Source organism: Ischnura elegans, chromosome 5 (assembly GCF_921293095.1).
Source record: "Ischnura elegans chromosome 5, ioIscEleg1.1, whole genome shotgun sequence".
NCBI lineage: Eukaryota > Metazoa > Arthropoda > Insecta > Odonata > Coenagrionidae > Ischnura > Ischnura elegans.
The window spans coordinates 2,395,382-2,422,322 of NC_060250.1; the positions used below are offsets into that span (position 1 = coordinate 2,395,382).

At 37.5% G+C, this 26,941-nt stretch overlaps 2 protein-coding genes across 3 annotated transcripts in view; one reads left to right on the forward strand and one right to left on the reverse strand.

Annotated features, from left to right (window-relative positions):
• Positions 1-4,195: 4,195 nt before the first annotated feature.
• Positions 4,196-26,941, reverse strand: part of LOC124158421 (nuclear pore complex protein Nup160 homolog) — a 213,792-nt gene continuing 191,046 nt past the window's right edge. For both annotated transcript variants that reach the window (XM_046533501.1, XM_046533500.1), the window contains exons 22-24: positions 25,531-25,697; positions 6,621-6,854; positions 4,196-4,601 (exon numbers count right to left, since the gene is read on the reverse strand). In XM_046533501.1, the coding sequence (XP_046389457.1) occupies positions 4,500-4,601; positions 6,621-6,854; positions 25,531-25,697 (503 nt within the window). In that variant the 3' untranslated portion in view covers positions 4,196-4,499. The remainder of the gene's footprint in view (positions 4,602-6,620; positions 6,855-25,530; positions 25,698-26,941) is intronic.
• Positions 21,494-24,549, forward strand: LOC124158423 (piggyBac transposable element-derived protein 3-like). The gene is made up of 2 exons (XM_046533504.1): positions 21,494-22,173; positions 22,289-24,549. The coding sequence occupies exon 2, from the start codon at positions 22,298-22,300 to the stop codon at positions 24,050-24,052; it is 1,755 nt and encodes a 584-aa protein (XP_046389460.1). The 5' UTR covers positions 21,494-22,173; positions 22,289-22,297; the 3' UTR covers positions 24,053-24,549.

Below are 26,941 nucleotides of genomic sequence, written 5' to 3' on the forward strand. Positions count from 1 at the left end.
TTATCACCGCTCGAACCCGTGAATTTGATGTATTTCGTCAGCTTGCCTAAAACGGCGCTGCATGCACTAGACGACTAGAGTTCTCATTTTTCCGAGTCAACTACCAACGACGTGCGAGCGACAGTGTATGACGCGAAATTCAAAGTATTCGAGGTATTCGAGACGGTACCTTTAGCATAACTATTCGAGATCTCGAATATCGAATACTTTCTATTATTCGAGGTATTCGAGTATTCGCGGATACTATTCGCACATCTCTAGTTAAAAGGCTAAAATGTTTGTGTATAATAGGATTTTGGAAAGGAAGAAAGAAATTTTGTCCTCAACACCTGAATAGTTGAAGGGCTAGACGATTAGAACGAAGTTTTTTCAACACATAGTAACCTGGATAGGAGGTTGAAGTACCGTATTGTAAGTCTCCATAAAGCCATTTTTGGGCACCCTGCCGACCATTATTTTCGACTCCTCTCGCTCTAACCGATCGATGTGCGAGGTATGCTTTCCTCCCACAAACTTACTCTCCTCTCATTGTCAGAGTCCTTATTTCCGCGTATTTAGGTGCCTAGAGATTTTAAACAAGCTGTATAAGCTGGGGAATGAAATGTCGTTACATGTGAACTTTTGATTACCTGGAATATACTACTCGGCCAACTTAAAATTGGTTCATGGCCTGCACCTGTTGAGGTCGATGTCGATATGATAGTAGTGTTTTAGTTTGGCTTGTCGGCTCGTCCCTTCCCATTTCTTTTTTTTTTCATGGCCTCGCCAGACTCCCATTTTCCTGCACTTCTTTTTCCCGTAGCACGATATTATTCGGTTTTCTCTTGCTCTCATGAGATCTTATGCCTCTGAGATCTTATGAAATCTCTGTCGCGTAAAGGACCATGAATTGGAGGAAATACCTCCATAATATAAAGCACAAATATATAAAATTGAATAATCTGCAATTGCCACTGCCTTCTCCAATTTTTCATTATTTATTTATTACTTCGCTTCTTTACAGTAATTTGGATGATAATTGTAATAAAACAAGAAAAGCAATTAATTGAAAAGCACCATACTCTTTCTATAAAACTGCTAACTGAGAATTCGCCATTGTGTTTCTTTACAACTTCAAGGAAACATATTCCCCTTAACTTTTTTGAACAATTCAATTCTCTACTAACTTCGAGGCATATCATGCATACCTCAGCACATCATTGAACGCTGGTTAAGACAACTAATGATGCACGATTGAATGGATTTTATTCCATCCTCATGTGAGAATATATCTCTCTTTTCCCTTGAAGGAGGAAGGTACAGTTCTGGTTTCGTGCAATAAACTGCTTTACTTTCCTGTAAAAATAGACATCGCACGGTTGGCTTACGGATGTGACCATATTTTTCAATTTTTAAATGCTTTTTTCTCTCAAACCCGGGCGTATTTGGACAAAACCCTTCAACTGTATTCCTATCTAAGTGTCTACTTTCAAATAAAAAAGGTTTCATCTTCTTTCTTGACATCAGTTAGGCAAAGTCTCCTTGTAAATATGTATTGACAATATGTATCTTGTCATGACTTGTCTCTCCATTGTCCAATTTTCCAGCAAAAGTAGAGCTTGTATGTGTGGGTGCGGTCCACAAGGAGAATAAATAGCCAAGCAATCAGTCACGTGATGTGGTTGATAACATGTTCCATCCCACCTTTGGGACTTCAAACTGCAAATATCCAGGTTTTGCAAAATATTTGATATGTACTTGGTAATACACCATTTCATGATGCCATATGTATGCAATACCCAGTCCTTGAAAAAAATTTTTGCAAATAATTATCCAATTAATACCCTGCAATCTACAAGTCGATTAATACTAGGTATGTATATCGTTCTTTGTCCCCCACAATCAGACCAGCTATCCAATCAAGGGGTGTACTATTGAAATAAAGTACAATTATTCTTAACTTCACATACTTATTCTGTACAAGGGCCGCCCACAGGGGAGGCAGATTGCCCTGGGCCACAGAGTTAAGGGGATTATTTCTCTTTGGGGGATGAAGGCCTCAGACCCAAACTCTACCCAGAGCCACAAGAAGTCTGTGGGCAGCCCTGTTCCCTATTGATAAAATATTTGTCACAAGCTTTATTTGGGATTGTGATTTACTAATATTACCATCTGACGATCTGAATTTTTTTACTCAAACAAAATATTACTACTGCCGTATCTACTTTATTAGGTTCCAAATCTGCCCATGATTTCCAGGAGCTCCCATAAGAATTTAATTTTCCTCCTCCTTCCTCAAAAGTCAAAACCTGTTAAATATTTTCCATATCATTCGTGCATTGAGATTTTGGTAAAAGCGAATTGTGATATCCGGGGAAACCAAAAAATGAATTTTCACCATTCAAAATTTTATAACGACAGCAGTGTTTAAATAAGTTAATATGCGTTAAAGTGGATAAGAAAAATATGTTAATGCCATACTATGTGCCTGAAAAAAATTTTTTCGGTGAGGTTCAAACCACCAAATTTTTGATTGCAATCGTATTCCTCTTCTTTACCACTATGCCAACTCACTCACTGATTTGAACGGTGTTTCATTATGACCTTTGCTAAGTCATGCAAGAGAAAGAACCTGTCTTCTAGTGTCACTAACTGATTTTTAACACATAGTGGCATTATTTGCTGTGACATTGCAGTGGATATTTTATACATGTTATGTTTGCTATCTGGCATCGAAAAACTTAAGCGTTAATTGTAAGAAAATATACTTCGATGAATCGGCCAATTTACGAGAGAAAGTAAATTGATGTTCTGGAGTTGGATTTATTATCTTGCATGAGCCACACAATTATTTTGGTATTATACACTGCACATATCCCGCATACATTTCCCTTTAATGATGTTGTAATAAAAACATAATTGCAGGAGGTAGGAATGTTGTTCAAATTTCTCTCCTACTTGTATGTAGAAAATACCGAAACTTAATTTCCAAACTGTCGCGAAAGCGGTGCCCCTTCCTTTGTTGCAATACTTTGAATCCGACTGTAGATTTAGGGCCGAAATATACAGCGCTCATTTTGACTGGTCGGTGGTTTAACGAGGAATGAGAAAAATTTCGTAAACGCAGACTCGCCGATGAGAGAAAATTTTCAAGTAGTTTCCTTTCATTAAGTTTGGAAAAGTCAAGTACATACATAGGTCAAAATGACTGCTGTTGACACTTTCTAGGGTTAAACAGACATATCTCACCAAACATCTTTTGTACAGAAAGTATGGATACCCAAAAGATAATCTATGAAATTATGGAAGCTACAATTGGTTACCCCAACATTTCCTCGTATCTCCAGTATTTTCAGAGTTTTTTGAAAATAAGAGGATTTTCTCCAAAATTGTAGATAATAATCATTTTTCACTTATAGCTCCAATATTTTTCAAAAATATGGATTTTAAATTGATCAAACTTTTATGATTCATTGATAGTACATGAATAAAGGGAGCTGCTATATGAAAACGATCAATATTAGTTAGGTTGGTAATTAGGGTATTGTTTTCCCTGATTTTTTCATAGAAAAAGTAGGGCCTGACCTTATTTTTATCATAACTTGCTCAAATAATGCTCAAGTCTTCCTTTATATTTCTCAAGAAAGGTTTTTGAAAATAATTTCAAAATGAATGAATGATGATGAAAAGTTTTCCAAGAAAAATGCATAGTTTTCCTGCCTATTCGATATTGAATCTCTAAAATTTAGCATATGACAAACAAAAGCTACCCAATAAAAAGCTGTATCTTGGTTCGTATTGGTTGTCAAGAGAACAAGAAAAATAATTTTCTTCTTTGTTTTATAATTCAGTTTTTTTTAAATACATTTTTTCAAGTTATAAGCAAAAAACCAATTAAAAACATTGACTTTTTGTTGAAAAACTATAACTTTCAATCACAAAAAACTCGAAAAATATTAATTTTAAGAAAAATTGTTAATGGATATTTTTTGCTAAGAATTACTCTCTCCATTGATTCCTGTGGTCAATATGTAATAAAATATTTCCACCCCCGAGATGGGGTGAAAACCACAAGGCCCGTCACCATGATACATATAGATTTTGATCCTTGGTCTATTCCCTACCTCCTGTCAAAGTTTCAGGTAAATCGATGCAGTTTGAAAAAATTGCAAGCCAAAGTGCTTCATTTCATGAACCATGAGTTCAATCAACAAAATTATGATTAGCATTGCATTTTATTTCCATATAAAACATTATCATACAAAACATGGTAAATTTGACACTTGATAAAAAGTTTCCTAACTTAAAATGTTATTTGGGATAAATTACAAGGATTACATCACTCAGAACTGCAAGGAAACATTAACGATAATGTGTTCTCACAGATGCACAAAAACTGAAAAAGTACGACATTTCCTAAACTGCCACAGATAATCCTCTCGTCTTTCCAATCTGCAATTACATCTTTACATGCAGCCAACAGGATCGATTCAATTTCCACTTGAGCGCAATAGTCCACTTCACCCAGAGGCAAGTTTAGCTTTCTGATTCGCCATTTCAACAGAAACCTGAGTGACTGTCCTCAAATACAGAGTTAAAACATCCTTCAAGTCTTTGTGCAGCTGCAAAAATAGAAAAGAAACAGATATGTAATGGAAATGAGAATCTTAGAGGCAGCAGTACATAAAAAATAAAACGGTCTGTAACACTCATTATACACTTTATACCACACTACACACTGACAATGATGGACAACACAGAATCAAGGAAAAGTGAAAAGGAGGAGATGCTAAGAAAGAGGCATGCTGCCCTCAACCGCACTACATGCCCATGCGTGTCTCCCGGCGTAGAGGATATGGAGCTTGAAGCCTTTGTTCTACACGGGGCACTTCATTGCACAATCTTACATATGCATGAATGCGCAATCAAAATCGAGTCTTGTAAAGTGGTAAATTGGTACAACACATGCAAGATGCCGAAATAGCCCAGCCAGCTCTAATGCCAAGCTCACACTCTCACAATGTCAACATGTTTTCAGTGCTAACCTGTTCAATGATATGCCCTGTGTCAAACGCCCTCTTAAGATTTTAGGAAGCCAAGGATTAGAGCAATATAGAGAGAGCCAAAAGAGACCTGTTGAGGGTCAAATGAAATGATCCCTTGGGTGTAAAAATAACAAAAAATACATATTGTAGATTTTTCAATTCAATGTATCAAATGTCAAAGGAGGTATTTCACCATCAGGATAGAATTAATGACAAGGGCCTTGCAAAAGAGCTCAAAAGAAGTGGTTGATTCAGTGTCTGCTGTGGGTGCCATATAGTGAATAAGAGCTTAGGGGGCGTGGGGCAGGCTGAGTTCATGGCTGGACAGTTTCAACACTGCTGCAGCAGACACTGCCAGTTTCGTTATAATCTTTCACTTGGGCAGGGCACACACTTAGATAACCTGTGAATTTAATACAAAGAAAAAATTTTCCTTCTGACCTGAAAATACAATTGGGATTGCCAGAAAAACTGTCATCTAAAGACATTAAACAGCAAAAGCCTTCACAAAAACATCCACTGATGATGGTAGCAATAAACATTTTTCTCATGATGAAACCAGCATTGACATGAGAGTGCAGCATTCTTTCAGAAGGAAAATAGCACACAGAGATCCAAATTTATTTGAATGTCAGTCCATGAAGTACAAGAGGGCAGAATACTATGTGGAAATTGCAATACCTTCATTTCATAACGTATGAATCTCCTTGAAAACAAGAACTGCATAGGCCCTTTGACCACTGGACATCCACTACTCAACAATGGTGAAACAGCAATCGGCCCACACAACAGAGAAGAAAAAAATCCCAAAAATGTATCAATTTAACCTTGGGTTTTGCAAATTAAGCCTTTGCTACGAGAATGGAGGCGGTGAGGTGGTCAGAGAAGAAAGGCAAGAGATAAGGAGACCATGCAATGTAGTGGAAGCGTGGACACCATGATCGCATCGACCACTCACAGCAAAAGCCTTCACAAAAACATCCACTGATGATAAAAGCAAAAAAGGGGCACACAATTTTTGGGTAGTTCAAAGTTAGTATTTTCATATAAGAGGAGACATACTCGTAGCAAAGACTTAATTTGCAAAACCCAAGGTTAAATTGATACATTTTTGGGATTTTTTTCTTCTGTGTTGTGTGGCCTGATTGCTGTTTCACCATTGTTGCGTAGTGGATGTCCAGTGGTCAAAGGGCCTATGCAGATCTTGTTTTCAAGGAGATTCATACGTTATGAAATGAAGGTATTGCAATTTCCACATATTATTCTGCCCTCTTGTACTTCATGGACTGACATTCAAATAAATTTGGATCTCTGTGTGCTATTTTCCTTCTGAAAGAATGCTGCACTCTCATGTCAATGCTGGTTTCATCATGAGAAAAATGTTGATTACTGTTCGAATATAACTTTCGTTGAGACAAAAAAATGTAAGATTTGTTGTTTTTTAAGATTGGGGATCTTAATGATGAATCCAAGATGATGAAAGTTGTCACAAACACAAAAAAGAGAGACACAACACATCCAGGAAACATTGGGCTCGTCAACTAAAATAGCACACATGCAAAGCACTTCAATCACCGAGCCCCAATCAATACACACCTGTTCATACTCTGGGTCTGTAGGCGTTGCATCCCCCAATTCCAGGAGATACAAGTGAAATGTGCCGTGTGGCAGGCATAGCTGCGGCTTGTTGGCGTGGATCGCCGACTCCAGCCCCCAACACTCCGTCCCCTTGCCTAGGGCTGCCCACACGCACTCAATGGCCAGCGACCCACCCTCGCTCAAGCGGCCAGCCTCCAGGAATATGCGCAACAGCTCACTCGGGTCCCTCCTCTGCCCAAGTACAACACATGTTGTTCATCAACGCAAGGAACTCATGCATGGACAAAGATTTTTAGGGGGAGGATTTTTCTCTAGTTGATTAGAAAACATACAAGCAAGTTAAATGACTTCTACCCAACAGTCACTCTTAGTTTTGAAGAAACCCTAGAATTAGGGTTTCTGAGGAGAAGCACCAGTGTCACCCAGATTAAGCAGCATGAGAGCAGTCAACTTGTGTTTTCATTCCATTAGAGATCTTTCCACTGTGGGACATTAAAACAATTCCCTACTGAGATCCATTTCCAGATGCTTTCAAATTGGGTATTGCTCCTTTACCATTGATGCGCTATCCAGGCCTAAACACATGCCGCCTTTTGACCTAAAATATGTTATGGGGCAGAAATTACCAACCACAACACAGCTCACAAGGGGAAAATAGAACAGGAATTATAACATTATCGTGATCTTCACAAGTGATGGGGGATGAATCCAAGATGGCAAAAAGGCAAGCCGGGGCCTGCATGTCTCTCCTCAGTTTTATTTTATTTCTGTGGTTCATGTGTGTGTTTCTATGTTTTGTACGTGTTTTTTTGTGAATCCTCCAAATTTTAATGTAAGCCACATTTTTCCTCAAATTCATATCCTTTATTTCTTCAGAGAAACTAGGAAACCTTCGCAGGAGTTACATTTCTAACATTATTTAACCTTATTAATGATGGAAGCGTAAATTTATCATGGAGCCTGATTTTTTCTCTGTGGATTTTTCGCACATTTGTGCACTGCGGGTGACTCACGTAAATTTATCTCTGTGGCTAGTCCCGGTATACTTAAATTCGTCTAGAGCGAACACCTCTTCGTGTTCTAAGTTCGGGCTTTGCTCTCCGGCTGTGCGCACGACTTGGACTGCTAGTCGCATTATATGCTCAGCAGTCCATACCACCTTATCCGGTATAGTCCACAAATTTCCACAGGGGAGAATGACGCCACGGTAGCTTAACTGGCTAAAGCACTCGGCCGGAAATCAAGGGATCTGGGTTCGAATCCTGGTCAAGGCAAATGATTTTTTCTCTGTGGATTTTTCGCACATTCTTTTCCATACTACTAAATCACACACAAAAGCAACAATTCAAGTCAAAATACTGTTACAAAGATGTCTTAAACTTAAACACGCAACAAATCATGAGTTCCTCACATTAGACTGCACCCAAAAAGCGTTAAGAAGTTTTTTTTCCTCACCAGCATCCAGCCCAAAAGTGGGGGTGCACGGGATAAATGAGGGTGCGGCTTACACACGAGTGAATACATTATTTTGGGATTTTTTTGCCGAAAATTCAAACAATTGCTGATAAAACTGTATCGCCGTTATTTAATGCCTCAAATGGTTTGGTAATACACCTTTCTTTGGTGTATGTTTATAGTTCAGATGGAGAATATCTACTACATCCACTTCTCATCAAATTTTCAGATGTGATCAAGTCGGGAAGAATGACGGAGGTGTCCTTGTAGGTGTTGATAATCGTTTCCTGGTGCTATCGTAGGATAATAACCCCGTCTCATCAACAGACCTTTTTTGGCCTACCTACTTCAATTCTCCATTTCTATACAACAAATCCTAGGTGAGTGACTTTCTGGGCCTGAAGATGTCTCGATAGCTTTGACCAGGGGTCTCCAAACTACGGCCCAAGGGCCACATCCGGCCTGCGGAGAGCTAGCATACTTGAAAACTCCTTTTAGAGAACATATTTTTTATAGCAAATTAAATTTAGTTTACTGAAGTATTCTAATTTTATGTTGAATAATTATTAATATGACATCTACACTGATATGGTCATGGGCTAACTACTCATAACATTGTTGTAGGCTTATTGTTATTGTTTTTGTGATAAGTTGGATAAAGAAACACAGAATTGTAATGAGTAAAGACATGTATAATATGCAGAAAATTTAACTTCAGTGTATAATAACTAACAAATTATTGAAATGAATCCAACTAACATTTAATACATTTTAAATAAAAACATAACTTATAACAAGCATAATGACATATGAAATACTAATGAGATTTATGTAATTGAGATTTTACACTGACAATAGTTTATTTGCGGACTAATTTTACTTGTACCAATTATTAAAAGAGATTTAAGATGCTTATCAGTTAATTTAGATCTGTAAATATTTTTTGTGTACTTCATTTTGGAGAAGGTCTCCTCACACAAATAAGTAGTACCAAAAACAGAAAACAGCCCACAAGCAAATTTATGCAAATTATCAAATTGTGTCAGTGGAAGACTTATAAAATTCCAACAAAGATGAGTTTTGATATTTCTTCTTAATGATATCACTGCACTGTAGATCAATCATTTCCATTTGAAGTTCCGGGGCTAGGATTTCAATGTCAGTATCAAAAGGATTCTGAAAAATCTTAATTTGATTTGCAATGGCATCAAAGTCCGAGAAATGAGTATCAAAATTTATTTTCAAAGCACTCACAGTTTCGATTGTAAAATCGATAGCAAACTCAGTCTCAGTGGTGTGGCTGAACATTTCACATGTTTTAAAATGTGAAAACATTTACTTCGTAGTTGTGATTGAAACAGTATCAATTTCTTCCGGAATGATTTGATATTAGTGTATAAATCAGGAAGATGCTGGTTTTCTCCTTGCAATCTCAAATTCAGTTTGTTCACATGTTTTGTCAAATCAACATAGAATGCTAACTTCCACAGCCATGCCACAGTTGTTTTGTAATTCAGTGAGAGGGCGATGCTTTTCATTCAAAAAAATTTCGATAACTGCTCGAAGTTCAAAAAAGCACTGAAGGACTTTCCCACAACTAAGCCAACGTACGTAGCGTAGTATGATAAGGTAAGTCATTTTCTCCAATCTCTTCAATAAATTGTCGGAATTGTCGGTGATTCAGCCCAAAAGATCTGATAAAATTAACAGTTGATATGACTGGTTTCAGAACTTCAGACATATCCAAACATTTTCCACACAAAGACTGTTGATGAGTGATACAATGTAAGACTAATGGTTTTGAACCACCGTCATTTTCTACAGCCTTTGACACAAGAGCGACCACTCCTTCACCTTTCCCACTCATGTTTTTGCTTCCATCAGTTGTAATACATTTCAAGTTTTTCTATTGAAGGTTCTTTTGATTAATGGCCATTTCAACTCCTTAAAAAATATCTCTACCAGTAGTTGTACCATGAATACTATACATATCAAGAAGTTCTTCATGCACTTCATAGCTTTTATCTACTCCTCGAATATAAATCAACACCTGAGCAGTATCTAACACATCCGTTGACTCATCCAAGGCCAAAGAAAACCACTCAACATGTCCATTTTTGTCGAACAGTTGAGAGGATATATTTTCAGCGATGTTTTCTACCCTTCGATGACATACTGACAGTTTTTAATAAATTTACCTTTTCAGGGCACATTTCTTCAGCTACTGCAATTATGCATTCTTTGATCATTTCTCCATCGGTGAATGGTTTTCCACGTTTTGCAATTTCAAGAGCCACACGAAAGCTGGCACGAGTTGCAGCCTCCTGTTCAGTTTTGAGTTTTGTAAATGAAGATTACTGCGATTTCAATCCGCGCTTCATAGCTTCGAATTTTTCTGTCCGCAAACTTCCTGTATATTTTGAGTAATTTTGAAAATGTTTTGTTTCATAATAACTAGTGATGGGTCGATTCCAAAATTTTATCGATTCCGATCCCGATTCCGATTCTGACATTTCGATTCCGATTCTACCGATACCGATTCCATCGATTCTGATGCCATAGGCTCCAAGAAAAATATGACTTAATTCCAGGCAACAAGAAAACCACTTTAATAAATATCACTCTATAAAAGAGTCAGTAGACAAAAGCATCTTCCATATCATCACTATGTAATTAAAATATAATAGCTAAATTTCAAAACAGAAAATACCTGAAAAGTGGTGTTACATGATAGGTATTACTTTAGAATATTGGCACTCATAATATGTCGACCATATATATATGTATCCAAACTACAAGGGAGAGCCCTGAGTACAGAAATTTTCATAGCTGTAATAAAGATTACATACTACATAAATGAATCATGTAATATTTGGCCCTTTCAAATTCTCAAGCAGAAAAACCAATTATTCTACATACTCAGCCAGCAGGTTTTGACATCTCCACGTTTCAGTATTACTGCCTGCAGAAAATTGCCTTTTGCTACTCACTTGTGTGATTGAGCAAGTACTTTCCTGCCAAAATTGCAAGATTATGGAGACTTTGGAATTTTTATTAAAAATTATATCAACGATTTTTTTGGATCTTGAATCTTCTTAGAATTCAAGTGGACGAAGCGAACGAACTAAAGAACTAAACTTTAGTTAGAAACTGTTGTCATCACCAACAAACCTACTCGGTTGCACCGGAGACATGGAGAAATTGGAACCTGAAAACCGCGGAAACCTACGTAGTCACAACTAAACTTTAGTTTTGTAGATCTAAAAAAATTCTATACTTCTCACGTCATTTAATCAACCTTAAAATCTCTTGCTTTTTTTAAGTTCAACAAAAAAACTAAACGCTACAAATTAATATCACATCGGACGGACGCAGTAATAAAAAAGGCTAAAAGAGCCTTGTGGTGTGAAAACTCCCCCTTCCGCGCGACTCACCTCGGCGAAGTTGGAAAGGGAAAAAGGGTATCGGTTGTTGCCTTTCACGGAAACAGTTCATTTTTCTCTCTCTTAAGCATGCTGAAATAATCTCTTCACTTTACTTCAATACCCAGGGCGTATTTCTTATGCGTGGGATAGTTCCGAAAAATATCCAATCTTTACCCGGACGGCACAGAATCCTCCGTATCTAATTCGTATGCAGATAATATCCATTGACAAAAAGCGACGGAGCGGTAGTCAATGGATACTATCTGCATAAGAATTAGATACGGAGGATTCTGTGCCGTCTGGGTAGTATTTTCACTTGAGTAATGCACTAATTGTTCAAGTCAATCTATACATAATCCTTTTTAACATCCTCAGTTTAGTGTTTTAAGTCAATGAAGACGATTATCCATGCTTTAAAATACGATTTTCAAGACTAATGTTTTTTTAAACTTGAGAAATCGGCCTCAGTTACCGAGCCTTAGAGTTCCGCGGCGTGTAGCTGAGCTTTGACGCGCGATTGAAAAATCGCTCTTGTTTCCTTCGTCGCAGACTTTTTTTCCAAGATTTTTAATTAGTACTCTTTAGAAATCTCTACTTTATATTGTGGTCAAATTTTCCGAGTTATATTTTTCGTAAACGAAAGATAATGTCTACTTTATGTCAAATTTCATGCGAAAAACGGGTCGGCCATTTTGCATCGTAAAACCAGACAGATGAGAGCCAAAATCTTCAAAAGCCATTGAAAGTATAGGCAAAGCACCATATCAAAGGAATATTGCATTTCTTACTCTGTAAAACTCGTACCAACGCAAAACCACTTGGATAAATTCAAAGATTTATTGAGGAAAAACGATATCTCGTGTGGCATTGAAAAATTGGTCATGTTTGGGCCTCTGTATCTCACTAAAGGTTCGTATTTATGTAAAATGGCATATAAATCTATATCTGGTAATGATTTATGAGTATTTACGCTACGTTTCAAGCCTCTATCCCCAAAAAGGTCATTTTGGACTTTATTCCAGCTTTTTCCGATTTCGGACCAGTGTGCGCCGGGTAGGAAGACGATCGGCCGCCGCGGCTGGCGTAAAGATATTCGGCGCCCACGTCGACAACTATAGTGTATTCGGCAAGCTGAAACTACCAGGTCAAGGCATTGGAATGACTTATCGGCTTTAAAAACTGCATTATTACATGAGTTTCATGATAGCGCTTCCTTTCGGCAGATTGCTGGACCGACTAGCCTCGAAAGCTCTGTAACCTTAATTACTCGACTCGACATTCGTAATGCTACTCGAAACGCTCGAGTCGAGTACCAACTACTCGATCGACTTGAATTTTCGAGTACTCACACATCGCTAGAAGATGTATTTTGTCATTACGATTACGTGGCGCGAAAATTCAAATGACTGTTGGAAACGCGGTCGTATATTTTGTTGTTTGAAGTACTGCTGGAATCGGAATCGATTTTTCACCGTGGCAAGTACTCGTTTTCGATTCCGGTTCTTGGTCGAGAATCGAGGAATCGAACCGACCCATCACTAATAATAACGTTTAATGTTATATTCCTTGAGAACGGCTATGCTTTCATTGCAAATCAAACATAGCGCATTGTTACTGGACTCAATTACGAAAGACTGAATGTTCCACTGATCTTTGAATTTTCTGCATTCACAATCAATTTTTCGCATCTTTTCCATTAATTTAAGTATACCGGGACTAGCCACGGTGATAACTTTACGGAAGTCACCCGCAATGCACAAATGTGTGAAAAATCCACAGAGAAAAAATCATTCGCCTTGACCGGGATTCGAACCCGGATCCCTCGATTTCCGGCCGAGTGCTTTAGCCAGTTAAGCTACCGAGGCGTCATTCTCTCCTGCGGAAATTTGTGGACTATACCAGACAAGGTGGTATGGACTGCTGATTTATCACCGTGGCTAGTCCCAGTATACTTAAATTCGTCTAGAGCGAACACCTCTTCGTGTTCTAAGTTCGGGCTTTGCTCTCCGGCTGTGGCGCTGTGTGCACGACTTGGACTGCTAGTCCCATTATATGCTTTGACAATTAGAAGACATGCACGAGATTTAAAAAAGAATTCGACCAAACGCCATGCATTCCTGATGATATTTCTGTTTATTTTTCAACTTTTATTGATTGCCACTAAGTTTTCTATTTACTATCTATAATAAATTCTTGATTTTTCAATATTTTGTTTCCTTTTATGGAGGAAAGTAATTGTGTTTTTATATTTCAGGGGGTCCGGACCCCTCAGACTTCCCCTTCTCGCTACGCCACTGGTCAGAGGTTTATCAGAAGATTTTTCCTATTTTCATTTCCAAACCCAAGCGCTACAGTTTAGGTCCTAAGCATGTAAAGATGTTTTTAAAAAACAACTTGTAAGCCTATAAAAATTATTTTTAATTTATAAAAATATTAAAATGTATATGAAAATCTAAAAAGCATTCCTTTGATTGTATGTACCCAGAATGAACTTGAATAATTACTTTGTTTAATAGCAGAAATTTGAAAATGCATTTGTATCCAAAAATATCCGATCCAAAAGATCCAGCTCCAAAAATCAAGGATCCGAATCTGGATCTGAAAAATTCCGGGATCTGTACATCCCTAAAAAATGGTAAATAAATCAAAAATTTATAACTTATTTGTAGTGATGGGTCGATTCCAAAATTTTATCGATTCCGATCCCGATTCTGGAATTTCGATTCCGATTCTACCGATACCGATTCCATCGATTCTGATGCCATAGGCTCCAAGAAAAATATCACTTAATTCCAGGCAACAAGAAAACCACTTCAAAAAATATTATTCTGTGAAAGAGTCAGTCAAACAAAAGCATCTTTCATATCATCACTATGTAATTAAAATATAATAGCTAAATTTCAAAACAGAACATTCCTGAAAAGTGATGTTACATGATAGGTATTACTTTAGAATATTAACACTCATGTTTAAATTTAAAATAAAAGTATCTCCTTTAACACATTCAGTGCGGATGACATATATATATGTCATGAGGGCTTTTCCACTCACGCGGATGACATTAATGTATGTCTTTTGGAGTTCGTTTTTCCGCTGGTCGCCAGGGTGCACCGAGCGCGCGTACCGTTACTTTTTCACCCTGCCGCAGTTCGGAAGTGACCTTATATTAGTGCGGAAGTGTCCGTTTCGAGTTCTACGTGTTCCATCATTTTTTGTGTTTTTTTGTTTACTTTGGTGCTGTTATTGGAACAATTTGGTAAGTTGATATTTTTCTTTTCATTTTCTTCACCTCTTATTATTATTATTTTCGTACATATCCAGTCATATCTTACATATGCATTTTTTTTCTTGAATTGTTTTTTTCTGCCATCTTTTTTAATTTATTCATATCTTATGTGCTATTTCAGAAATTATGATCAGACTTGCTTTTTGTTAAAAATATTTATCTCCGTTTCAATACTCACTATGTTATAAAAATGATCTTAGTATGGTGCTTCAATTAATGTTATCATATGTTATTTTTAGAAATTTTTTTTTACATTATAATTGCAAATTATGTTTTTCCTTGGTATTCATTTTGCGTCTCTTTCCTACTTTTATGGATTATTTTCGTATTCGTTTCTCTGCGTCAATTACTAATTATCTATTAATTACTATTTTTTTCCTATAGTATTCATTACTATTTTGGGTTATTTATACGTTCTGGGGTTAGTTATATATTTTCTTTATTTTTAAAAATAACGTATTAATGACGTATGCAACACTGCACTACATAAAGTGTATTATTCAGCTGTATAATTTTTACTTATGTTTTTGTTTCCTTAGTTTTGCAAACGAAATTTGGGAATTGGATAGAGAAATTCCTAAGCCTCTTTAAGCATCACGGCATTTAACCATTTATTATTCTCTTGAATTAGTATCTTTACCTTCTGTTTTTAAATTCATGCATATTTTATGTGTAGCCGCAAAAATTATGATCGGATTTAGTTTTTGTTAATAACGTATATGTCCGTCTCAATACAGACTATTCCTTTCCAAAATGTTCCCAGTGCGGCCCATCAATTAATATTTGTATAAGTTAATATTTTTATCAACAATTTTTTACATCATTATTGCAAATTACGTTTTTTTATTTATTTGGGTCTTTTTCTAATTTGACGGCATATTTTCTCATTCGTTGCTCTAGATCAATTACTTGTACTCTGTTCATTACAGTGTTTCTATTTATACGTTCTAAGGTTAGGTACAGATACTGTCTTCCTTTTCATAAAAACTAGCATACCAATCACATACGCAACACTGCATTGCATGAAGTGTCATATTGGGCACGATAATTTTTACTTATTTTTTTGTTCCCCTAATTCTGTAGACGCATTTACAATTCTGGAAATGGATAAACAAAATCCGAGACCAAAGAAGGGAAGTGGACGTGGAGGCAAGAGAACAACTAGTTCAAATCCATGTAAGTAGTCGTACAAACGTTAAATTCATGTATACCCAATTTACTTTTTTTAATAAGTCATATCAAGTGAAAATATTATTTCTAATAAATAAGTGACTGAATATGATTATCGTCAACACATCTTTTCTTATCATAACTATTCTTTTACAGTATTTGATGCATCCAGTATGGTGGGAGAAGGATGCGATGAGCAATTGCCAGGCCCTTCCGGACTCTGCGGTTAGTATTACTCTTGAATTCTCGGTTTGAATGAAACTAGTGCCAATATAATTTATTAAAATTTTTTAGTGATATTGGAAATTAGAAATTTATATATGTACTTCATTTCAGATTCTGATGCCAAGAGACTGAGAACTGGGAGGCAGTTAATGTCTGAAAGAGACATAGAAATGATGCTTGGAAGTTCTGAGGAAGATGATTCTAGCGAGGAATTTTTCCCGTCATCGTCTTCTTCCGATGAAGACGCCGAAGAAAACATTGAGGACGGTTCTGGCATTTTGGGCCTTGCAGATGAGTGCGAAATTCCACCCCCTCTCCAACTCCCGGCGCGTGGGTCTACTACCGTTAGACCCTCAATGACCTGGGTCGGCACTCAGGATAAATTTCCCACTGAAATACCCTTTGTCGGGTCCTCAAGGCTGAAGACCCTCCCTACGGGTGGCACTCCGAGGGATTATTTCAACTTGCTGGCGAACGATACTTTCTTTGAAATAATCCTTTCGGAGACGGAGAAAAATGCAGAAAGCATTTTTCTCCGTAACCCCTCCCCAAGGGCCCGCATAACGGATTGGAAGCCGTTGGGCAGAGAGGAACTGGAAATTTGGCTGGGTCTTCTTCTCCACATGGGCACAATAAGGGTAAATAGAATATCTGACTATTGGAGGAGGTCAGAGTTAGTGCGAGTGCCAATATTTGGGGAGAGAATGAGCCGAGATAGGTTTCTCGGAATTATGCAGGCACTCCATTTCTCCACCAACCCTGGAGAAAATGAACCGCTACCAAGCGATAGGCTTTATAAAATTAGACCCCTGCTTGACTGCTTCCAGCAGTCCATGAAAGACGTTTTTTCTCCGGGTAGGGAATTATGTATTGATGAGTCAATGGTGCTTTGGAGGGGTCGGCTTATTTTTAGGCAATATGTACAGGGTAAAAGGCACAAACATGGAATTAAAATTTATATGCTTTGTGAGCCATCTGGCCTTGTTTTGAGACTATTAGTGTATGCTGGGGCTAGTGATGTTGATGTTGGGGGTCGGGGCCACACAGAAAATGTGGTCCATAAATTGATGAGTGATTTCAAGGGGATAGGTCATAGTCTATACATGGACAATTTTTATAATAGCGTGAAGCTGACTCAAGACTTACTTGAGGCCCAAACGTTTTCCACTGGTACTCTGCGGGCGGGTAGGAAAAATAGCCCGCTTGATGTCAGCAGCGCAAAATTGAAGAAAGGGGAGATCATTGCCCGCTACACCAATGATGGGATTTGTGTTTTCAAGTGGAAAGACAAGAGGGACGTCACAATGATCTCTTCTGAATTTGGCTGCAAACTTGTGGATGTGCCTAGCACACGAGGGCCTAAGAAGAAGCCTGAGGCGATTGCCAATTATAATATCAACATGAGAGGAGTTGATCATTGTGACCAACTCTTGTCTTACTACCCTTGCGAGCACAAATCCCTGAGGTGGTATAAGAAGCTGGCGATTCATTTGATCCAGATAATGGTCATAAATAGTTTCATTCTATTCAATAAATTCAGTGGCTCTAAAAAAAGCCTGCATGAATTTAGGCTAGAGTTAATCGAATCTCTAATAAAAATAGGGTCACAGCCGGCCCCTCCTAAGCCCATTGCTACATCCCACTTCCCTGCCTACACTTCATCCGGGGAAAAACATAAAAAACAGAAAAGATGCAGAGAGTGCCATAATAATGGCATCCGTAAGGCAGTGACAACAGTTTGCCCAGAATGTGAAGGTCAACCAGGGCTCTGCCTAAGGCCTTGTTTTCAGATTTTTCACAACAAATTGTAAGAATTTTAAAGAAATATGTTTCAATTTTTCAAATACTCTAACATAGATTTTGTATTTTTGAAAAACTTTTACTCTTTTTTGAAAATGAAAATTTTTGTTTGCATGTTTTGCATTGTGTGAAATTTTTTCTGTTTTGCATACTTATGTGATTTTAGATTAACCTTTACTAGGCATTGATATATATTGTTTTGTGTAAAGTTTATTGTTCTAAAGTGAGCATTGATCATTTGTTTTTTAACCCTTATTTATATTATACAATGTATATTGCATTATAATTACGCACAGAAAAGATTATGTTTTGAGTAATTATATTTATTATGTATTTTCATAGAAACAAAGACATTATGTAAATTTTTTACATCGTTCGATTGATTTTTCTCTGTGTATTAACTAAATTTTTGAACTATAATTAAAACACTTAATTTTCTTACTAAACAAAGCGTTATAATAAATAAATATTAATCAAGGCGGTGTTTTTATTTCTTGGATTCACTCCGCGTATTTATCATAATATATTAGTCTACCTGCAATCCGATTGGCATTCTCAGTTGATCTTCGTCGCTGGCAAAATTTTATTGATAAGGTACTTGGAATAAACCCCAAAAAATATTAAAAAATGATCCTGTAAAATCATTTGTGCTAATAAATGATTCGCTGAGCTAAGACATCCTAGGCCGGTGCTTTCCATTGCAATATCAATATATACATTTAAAAAATGAAATTACGGCCTTCGTTAAAAATTTACAGGTAAAGAGAAATTCCAAGAAATTTTCATTAATAATCTAATACATCAGCAGTAGAATAAAAGGTCTAAATGGAAATATGAAAGGTTTACCACTTCATTCGCATAAAATAACGTTTGTGTTATGCGGGTTGCGTGAATTGTCAATTGCTGGTGACGGATGGCATATATGTATGTCATTACGGTTTTTTGCAAATTGCGTAAAAAGGAAACAAAAAATTTCGCAATTTCTGTTGTATTACTTCACACACCACCGTTATGGAGGTAAATCACCCATCCGTCACTGGAGGTTACCGCGATAATTTCATCCGCATTGAATGTGTTAATATCTATCTTTTATTGATAATATCTTATCATTATCAATAATGTCTCACCTATTTAGTCTCCTTTTACAGACTTTAAATTTTTGCTCAGATATAAAAGCATCTTCATTCTGTCAGCTGACAGAGTGAAGATGCTTTGCTCTCTAGGATAGCCTAGGATATCTTAAGATAAAGCCTGTTGCATTTTACATCACATATTTTTCCTGCAGAACTAAATGTCTTTCCCTGAACACAGTGGATGGCGGTATGGCAAGAAACCTCTTCGCTTATACTTTCAGCCTTGGGTAGGAGATACAAGTCTTTCAGTATTTCCCAGGGAAGGAATTTGGTGGTGCATTCATCTATGATAAATAAGCTCCACTTCAGCTTCAACAGTGTTTGCTATGGTGACTTTGGGTACTTTTCCAAATGCATCACTGTATCTTGACTATATACCTGTCACAGGCTCCTTAGTCTGCATTTGCTCCTTTGGAATATAAAAGGGATTTCCAAGTAGCACTTTTTGATCTCGAGTCGAGTTGAAAATTACTCTCAAGTATCGAGTCAAGTATGATAATTTCTGAACCAGGCAATACAGCAATGCATACTACAATATATTCTACTCCAATTTTCTATGATGAATGTCTAGCCTAGTGTAAGAAGGAAAATATATTGAAGATCGTGCCCTATAATGAGCCCTGAGTATAGTAATTTTCACAGCTATAATAAAGATTACATACTAAGTATATGAATCATGTAATATTTGGCCCTTTCAAATTCTCAAGTAGAAAATCCAATTATTCTACATGCTCAGTCAGCAGGTTTTGACATCTTCATGTTACAGTATTACTGCCTGCAGAAAATTGGCCTTTGCTACACACTTGTGTGACTGGGCAAGTACTTTCTTACCAAAATTGCAAGATTTTGGAGACTTTGGAATTTTTATTAAAAATAATATCAACGATTTATTTGGACCTTGAATCTTCATGGAATTCAAATGGACGAAGCGAACGAACTATATAGAACTAAACTTGAGTTTTGTAGAGCCAAAAAGATTCTATACTTCGCACGTCATTTAATCAGGGTTAAAGTCTCTTGCTTTTTTAAGTTCAAGAAAGAAACTAAACGCTACAAATGAATATCACATCGGACGGATGCAGTAATAAAAAAGGCTAAAAGATGCCAATTGTGATATGAAAACTCCCCCTTCCGCGCGACTCACCTCGGCGAAGGTGGAAAGGGAAAAAGGGTATTAGTCGTTGCCTTTCGTGGAAACAGTTCATTTTTCTCTCTCTTAAGCATGCTGACTCAATTTCTTCACTTTACTTCAATACCCGAGCCATATTTCTTATGCGTGGGATGGTTCCGAAAAATATCCAATCCTTAGTATTTTCTTTCGAGTAATGCGCTAAATGGCCTATTCGATCTATACATAATCCTTTTTAACATCCTCAGTTTAGTGTTTTCAGTCAATTAAGACGATTATCCATGCTTTACATGACGATTTTCAAGACTAATGTTTTAAAAAACTTGAAAAATCGGCCTCAGTTACCGAGCCTCAGAGGTCCGCGGCGTGTAGGTCTGTCTTGACGCGCAATTAAAAAATCGCTATAATTTCCTTCGTCGCAAACTTTTTTCCAAGATTTCTACGTAGTAATCTTTATAAATCTCTACTTTATATTGTGGTTCAAATTTTCCGAGTTATATTTTCCGTAAACGAAAGATAATATCTACTTTATGTCAAATTTCACGTGAAAAACGGGTCTGCCATTTTGCGTTGTAAAACCAGACAGATGAGAGCCAAAATCTTCAAAAGTCATTGAAAATATAGGGAAAGCACCAGGTCAAAGGAATATTGCGTTTCTTTATTCCATTAAACTCATACCAACGCAAAACCACCTGGATAAATTCAAAGATTCTTTGAGGAAAAACGATATCTCGCGTGGCATTGAAAAATTGGTCATGTTTGGGCCACTGTATCTCACAAAAGGGTCGTATTTATGTAAAACGGCATATAAATCTATATCTGGTAATAATTTATGAGTATTTACGCTAAGTTTCAAGTCTCTATCCCCAAAAAGGTCATTTTGGACTTCATTCCAACTTTTTCCGATTTCGGACCAGTGCGCGCCGGGTAGGAAGACGATCGGCCGCCGCGGCTGGCGTAAAGGTATTCAGCGCCCATGTCGACAACAATAGTGTATTCGGCAAGCTGAAACTACCAGGCCAAGGCATTAGGATGACTTATCGGCTTTAAAAACTGCATTATAACACGAGTTTCATGATAGCGCTTCCTGTCGGCAGATCGCTGGACCTACTATACTCGAAAGCTCTATAACCTTAACAGGTTAACTGCCGAGGGTTTTTTTTAAATATGTCCCCTTAGGCCAAGTTAATATTTAAATGTGTTTATTGTGACTAATAGAGTTGAGCAATATTAAAATGCACATAACATTAATTTTTTCATTATAATGATAAATTTAATTAGCGGACACCGGTGTCCGCCACGGTGTCAGCGTCACGACCACCAACTTATGCGCTGGCGGATACCTATAAATTTACGAAAATACGGCAATTACTTCATTTGTAGTGCAGTAAAATATTCGTAGTGATAAATAACACCTACATTCATTTTATATTCAGTATTACACTTCTTAGTAGCAGTTTTCTCTCCAGTCCGCCCCCCCTCCGCGGACACAGCTGTCCTCCGCGGAGCTAACTTTGTCTCCTTCCCTAGCGTATACTCAAGTCCGTTCCTGCCAGCAGGCGCTGCACAGACACTAAACAACAAGTTATACCAGGAGACCCTCCTTCCTTCTACATGTAGTGCTATTATGTTTATGACGGAGAACTCTTTTATTCGACTAATGTAAAACATTGTGTGGAACTTCATATCACATCATCAACACAATGTATCCCTTTCTACTTGTTGAAGGAATACGTAGCATTATATATAGGGCGCTTTTATGTCTTGAGACGACAGAACGTTTCGAAAGATCAGTGCTGTCACAGTGACATGAAAAGAGGCTACATTTTCTTCTATAATACGATTAGTAGAAGAAATGTGAAGAGTGCTCGGTGCCACTTTGTGCGTCCTGCGCTGAATTCTACTTTGGTGCGTCATCGTCCTTTTGGTAAGTTTGGTTTACATATTTAGTTGCATTTTTCTACTTTTTGGTTCACTGAATATTTTCATAATCTTTTTCATTATATAAGAAATGTTGAACCAAAATCTACTTTTATCATTAGTGATTCCACATGGATAAATTCACCCCGCGGACCAGATTCATTGTTGAAGCGGCTAAGAGGAAATACTTAGAAGAGTCATCTGATTCTGAAAGTGTAACGGGAAATGATGAATATATCCCTTCCAGTGATGAGGACATCAGAGTGAACTCTTCAAGCGACGATTCCTTGCAGGATGGACAATTGCTACGAGGGGCAACCTCCGATACAACCGACGGAGAGCTAAGTGAGAGTGAAAATGTGCAGCTAAATAGACCGGTGCCCTCATCACCATCTGACTTTTGGACTGAACCAGTGAAAAATCATCCGAATTTTCAGTTTACGGCGCAGAGTGGATTGAGTGCTGTAGTTGCAGATATGAGTAATCCTTCCCCTTTTGGAATATTTTCTAACATTATAGACAATGAAATTCTCGAAATGATAGTGGAACAAACTAATATTTATGCCAATCAAGTGAAAGGTCTGACTACTTCTAGAAAATCTCGTGTGGTAGATTGGAAACCGACAACTCTTCACGAGATCAAAAAGCTCTTTGGGATTCTGATTTATATGGGTGTGGTAAAAATGCCAAAACTTTCTGACTACTGGAGTAAAAACTTCATATATCGTAATGATGTAGCTCCTTCTCACATGAGCAGAAATCGTTTTGAACTCTTGTTACGGATGTTGCACTTCTCCAATAATGAAGAAAATTCAAACAAAGACCGTTTGCATAAAATTCAACCACTCTTGGATAAAATCATTTGTAATTATCAGGAATTATATACACCTGGGGAAATTTTATGCGTTGACGAATCAATTATTCCATTTCAAGGCAGGTTAGCATTAAAACAGTACATTCCTCAAAAAAGGCATAAGTACGGTGTCAAAATTTTTAAATTGTGCTCTGGTAAGGGCTATGTATGGAATATGAAAATTTATGCAGGACGTGAGCGCGATGCCAGGCGATCTGTTCCAACAGCTGTAGTTATGCAGCTCTCCGAGAAGTTACTAGATGCTGGCAGAACGATTGTTACAGACAATTATTACACGAGCTTAGAGTTGGCCAATTCACTTCTTGATCGTAGGACACATTTACTAGGTACCCTGCGTAAAAATCGGAGGGGAATACCCAAAGATGTAACGGCCAAAAAACTTAAGAAAGGGGAAATAGTAGTCAAAGAAAATCAAAGAGGTGTGTCAATAATGAAGTGGAAAGATAAACGCGATGTTTTGCTATTGTCAACATGCCACTCAAACGAGATGGAGGAAGTGGAAAAATATAGGTCAAGGGTTTTGAAACCAGTAGCTATCCTGAAGTATAATGAGGGGAAATCATCCATAGACCTTTCTGATCAACTTTCCTCTTATTCAACGCCATTGCGTCGGTCTTTGAAATGGTACAGAAAAGTAGCGTTAGAACTATTATTAGGGACTTCTGTGGTGAATGCTTATTTCATTTTCAACCAAATTTGTGGCAGTAAGATGCAGATAGTAAAATTCAGGGAAAACCTTATCGGATCGCTTTTGGGAAATGAGTCACAGGTCGATAGATCTCCGACCAGTCTTACATTGCCACAAACATCACGGAAAAGAATGGCTACTCATTCATTCAAAAAGGAGGAAGGAGGTGCGCGAATCAATCGGAAATATTGCCGAGGATGCTACGAAAAGAAACAACTTGGGGAAATTGAAAAAAACAAAGTGAAAAAAGTCACTACCTACTGTGATGACTGCCCTAAAAAGCCACGGTTCTGTTTGGATTGCTTTCATAAACATCATCTGTAAAAATATGAATAATTGTCCATTATTGCAATAAAAAGTGATTATTTGAAAAGGATATATATTATTTATTTCACCTTTCTGATATTTCAGGAGCAAGGGAAAGTAAGAATAAATGTCGGTGAGAGGAGGGCTCTAAAGACCTACAAAATTACTGCGGTAAAGTTAATTTGAATTATAAGGTAAAGCTGGGAAAGATTTTGTTATCCTTCTCTTCAATTTCTTTTTATAGATGTGTTTACCAGTTGAAACTATCTGAAGGATGCAAAACACCGAGTAGAAAATATTATTCGTCTCCTAAAGAAGATATATATTCTTTCTCAATTAAATCTGAAAGCATACTATAGTATGCTTTCAGATTTAATGTATATATAGCAGCCCTGGATTACGAACAAAGAGTATGTACTCCCTGCTCATACAACATCGTAGTTTATGAAACATTTAACACGGAAAAAGCGTCTCCGGAGGTCTACTTCGAGGGATAACGGCTTCCAATGTGCCAACCGGTATAAAAAAATACGTAAGTAACATTCAAGACAGCAAAAAAAATTTTATAAACAATTAGCAAAAACCAAAGGAGTGACAGTTTAGCTGAGGCCGTTGCGGAAAAGATATCTATGCAAAAGTACGTAAATGGCGGTCACCCGGCGCACGAAGACGAACTTTTTTCCGCGGACACCGGTGACCGCCACGGCGGGAGAAGAAGATACCACAGCGGACACCGGTGTCCGCCACGGCAGTCAACCTGTTAACTACTCGACTCGACATTCGTAATGCTCATGATTAATACATTACACATATAATGTATTCTCCATGGTAATGCTACTCGAAACGCTCGAGTCGAGTACCAACTACTCGACTCGACTTTTCGAGTACTCGCACATCCCAGGAAGATATGTTTTGTTATCACGATTACGAGGCGCGAAAATTCAAATGACTTTAGGGAACGCGGTCGTATATTTTGTGGTTTGAAGTACTACTGGAATCGGAATCGATTTTTCACCTTGGCAAGTACTCGTTTTCGATTCCGGTTCTTGGCCGAGAATCGAGGAATCGAAGAATCGAGGAATCGAACCGACCCATCACTACTTATTTGATTTTTACTCAGACTTCACCAAGTTTTTCCAAAAGAATGTAATTACCTGAGTACTCCAGGTTAGTAGGCAAACTGCTCCTTTAAGTTACGAGCACAACAGAGAAGTATCCATGTACTTGGCCATGGTTATCTCAGGCCACTCGGAGGGAATTAATAAGAACTTGCCTTACATCCCTACTCTCTTCCATGATCATAACTCATTACATTTTAAAGTTATTTCCAAGTTTAGTTAAAGAATTTTCTGGCACAATAACGAATTTTATTCGACAAACTAAAGTGTAAGAGCTTGGTTTCACATTTGGCACAGAAATTAAAGTTAACATGAAGAGACACATGTATTAATAATGTATTAAGTTGACTATACTGCCCACCAACCAATGTACTATACCTTGTAAGATGCTAAAAGCCAGTGAGGTAGAAATGCACCCATAGAGAGAATTTTGGTGGCGACAGCCTTGTGGAGTATTGTCTGTCCAGGGGTCTCATACTTGTTGACAAAATGTTCCAGAAGCTTCCATGACAGGGATACAGCTGGAGCATCTCCAACTCCAAGCACTGAAACGAAAAGACAAAAAAGGAGAAGATACAAAAGTGTACCACAGCACAAAATGAACATTCTGAGATGAACTTCACACCTGAACTTGCATTTCATTGCAATGCCATTTTCTATAGACTAGTAAGAACACTTCATTGTGCTAACTACATTGAAACATATTCATAAATTGTACAGCATACTTTCTTTCTCCACCTCTTTCCTGCAGAGCATGTGTGTTGCTGTGCCATATTAACTGTGATAAGCTAAAAATCCCAAACATCAAGACTCCCGCGGCCTCCTCACACTTTCCCACACACACACACATATATTGAGGTCCCCTAGCATGTTTTAGCGCACACATAAAAATTATAAACCCAATGACTGTGCATGGAAGCCTTTCCTCAAATACATAGAGCAACACAAAAGAATTAATTACACGGATGCGTTCAAAAGAAGAACACATGTACAAGCAAACACGGAGAGTGGTACCCCAGCTATTTCCTCAGGCATTTTTAATAATAACTATTTACTTCCGAAAGGGCCAAAAAAGAACAAAAATAAATATTAGGGGGGGGCAGCTAAATTCTCGCTCTTTTTAAAAATGAAAACGCATCTTAATTGTGACGAAATGGTTATAAATGAATTATTTAAAATATCATCCATCACTAGCTACAACTTTTGCCTATCATTGTGGCGGAGCTTGAATACCATAACAGTAAAAGTATTCATCTTTTGATGCTATCCACCAATTAAGCCATTTTTTAATGTCTATGTAATAGCGCAACTGCTGATCAGCCAAGATAAGTACCTTCAAATGGAACAAGTAACAATTGGACTGCACAATATCTGGGGAAGGTAGTGGGTGAGTAAAGATTCCCATTTGAGCGTTTTGAGATAGGTTTTAACGGGTTTGGCAGCATGAGCTCAAGCAGTCTCATTCAGTAAAATCACTTTGTGGAATCATAAGGAACTCAAGTTCCTTGCTATTGAATGAAACGGCTTGGTGGGTAACTCCTAATGCACAAGAAAGCTCCCCTTGATTTTGACATCGCGTAATGCCTCCAATTCCGCGTCTTCAAAGGCTTTTGGTCTTCCTTCACAAGGACGGTCATCAACATTGAAATGAGAGTCTTTGAAGCAATGCAACCAATCATGGCATGCTGTTTCACTTTGAGCAGCATCTTCATAAACTTTTTGGAGCTGTAAATGTGCTTCGGTCACCGTTTTCTTTGAGTAAAAGAAAAAAATGAACACTTCTCACAAA

Coding starts and splice junctions, on each gene's coding strand:
- LOC124158423 (XM_046533504.1), top strand. CDS start 22,298: ATGGATAAATTCACCCCGCGGACCAGATTCATTGTTGAAGCGGCTAAG.